Source organism: Alosa pseudoharengus, unplaced genomic scaffold, assembly GCF_046254945.1.
Source record: "Alosa pseudoharengus isolate Yale_2024_CS ecotype anadromous, Long Island Sound unplaced genomic scaffold, YU_APseudo_1.1 YU_APseudo_1.1_scf_2, whole genome shotgun sequence".
Taxonomy (NCBI): Eukaryota; Metazoa; Chordata; class Actinopteri; order Clupeiformes; family Clupeidae; genus Alosa; species Alosa pseudoharengus.
Genome location: NW_027468663.1, coordinates 38,525,089 through 38,526,997, shown reverse-complemented (window position 1 = coordinate 38,526,997; position 1,909 = coordinate 38,525,089). Strand labels below are relative to the sequence as shown.

Genomic DNA, 1,909 nt, shown 5'->3' with positions numbered 1-1,909 from the left:
GTGTGTGTGTGTGTGTGTGTGTGTGTGCTTGTTTGTGTGTGTGTGTGTGAGTGTGTGTGTGTGTGTGTGTGTGCGTGTGTGTGTGTGTGTGTGTGTGTGTGTTTTCTCCATATGCAGGCTTTGTGAGTTTTGATAACCCAGGTAGTGCCCACGCTGCCATCCAGGCCATGAATGGCTTCCAGATTGGCATGAAGAGGCTCAAAGTGCAGCTGAAGCGACCCAAGGATGCCAACCGCCCCTACTGACCACCCCAGATACCCCTGATGCTCCCGCACGCCCCCACAGCACAGGTTAGACAGGGTACTTCATCTATACACACATCCATACAGACACAGCATTTCAATTTCAATATCCAGTTCCTTAATACTCTGGACAGCTGGAGCTGGAGCATGTTACGGGGTCCACCCACAACCGTGCCATTCTAAAAGAAAAAATAGCAAACTATAATAAAGCTGCTATAATAGAGCAGAGCGAGAGAATGATCCACTTCTCTAAGGTAATTGCTGCTAAGTGGAAACTCTAGGATGTTGTTCTCCACCATTGATAGGCTACTACATCAAACACCCTTTGACACTCTCAATCAGGCATCTTCTCTAAGATGCTAAGAATTTGCAGATTTCTTCAAAAACAAAGTAACTTCTATAAAGGTGGACATTGGTAACACAGGTAACAAGTTTGATAGTGCACCCAAAAACAGGCCCCGCAAAATTCTGATTTTTTTAACACTATTACACAATCCGAGGTCAGCAAAATTGTTACTCAGACCGGCTCCTCAACAATAGCTCCTCAGCATCCTGGATCCAGTCCCTACTAGTTTCCTCAAGAATGTGTATGCTAGTTTGGCTTCCAGTAAAGTTACCCAGACAGCTTATTTCAACCTGAGAAACATTGGCAAAGTGTGGCCTTAACTCAACAAGATGCAGCAAAATGAATCCATGCCTATTACTAGTAGGTTAGACTACTGCAATGCACTTTTTACTGGTCTCCCAAAACAGCATATAAAGAGCATATAAAGAAATTGGAACTCACAGAACTCTGCTAGACCTTAACTAAGATCAAGAAGAGAGAGCACATCATGCCTGTGTTAGCTGAACTGCACTGGCTCCACAAGCTGCTTTTATCCATTAGCACTGAAGCTATGGAACACCCTGCCTTTGTACATCAAACAGGCAAATTCTGTAAACATCTTTAAATAAAGACCTGAAAACATATCTGTATTTGAGAGATTTTAGTTAACTCACTTTTTTCTTATTATTAACTTATTAATAGCTGTATTCATTATTTTACATTCTACTGCTGCTATTTACAGGGTCCTCTTTGTACTGTATGCATTCAATGCGTATCAATTTCCTTACCGTCTTCTGAATTCTCATTTTTACTTAATTCTAAATCTCTGATGTTTTATTTACTGCTCTGTTTCTATTATTACAATATGTTTCTCTATTGTGTTAAATGCTCCAAATGCAAAACACTTTGAGCTGCATTCTGTGTATGAAAGGTGCTATACAAATAAAGCTGATTATATTAACACACACACACACACACACACACACACACACACACAGACACACACACACACTTACACAAACACATTTACACACACACACACACACACACACACACACACACACACACACACACACACACATACACATTTACACACACAGACACACAGATACACATACTGTACATATACATATGCACGTGCACACACACACACACACACACACACACACACACACACACACACACACACACACACACACACACACACACACGTAACACACACATGTCTGGAGTGTATGTCAGACTCCATGCAGTAGCATGTGTCATGTGGTGAAGCTCTTCACTCTCTTTCTCTCTCTTTCTGTTCCAGGTTCTCTTTGGAGGATTGTTGACTCCTTGAAGG

At 41.7% G+C, this 1,909-nt stretch overlaps 1 protein-coding gene across 3 annotated transcripts in view; it reads left to right on the top strand.

Moving 5' to 3' along the window:
- Positions 1–245, top strand: part of LOC143134504 (CUGBP Elav-like family member 5) — a 108,067-nt gene extending 107,822 nt beyond the window's left edge. For all 3 annotated transcript variants that reach the window (XM_076294921.1, XM_076294920.1, XM_076294919.1), the window contains one exon: positions 118–245. In XM_076294921.1, coding sequence (XP_076151036.1) covers positions 118–245 — 128 coding nt within the window. The remainder of the gene's footprint in view (positions 1–117) is intronic.
- The last annotated feature ends 1,664 nt before the right edge of the window (positions 246–1,909 follow it).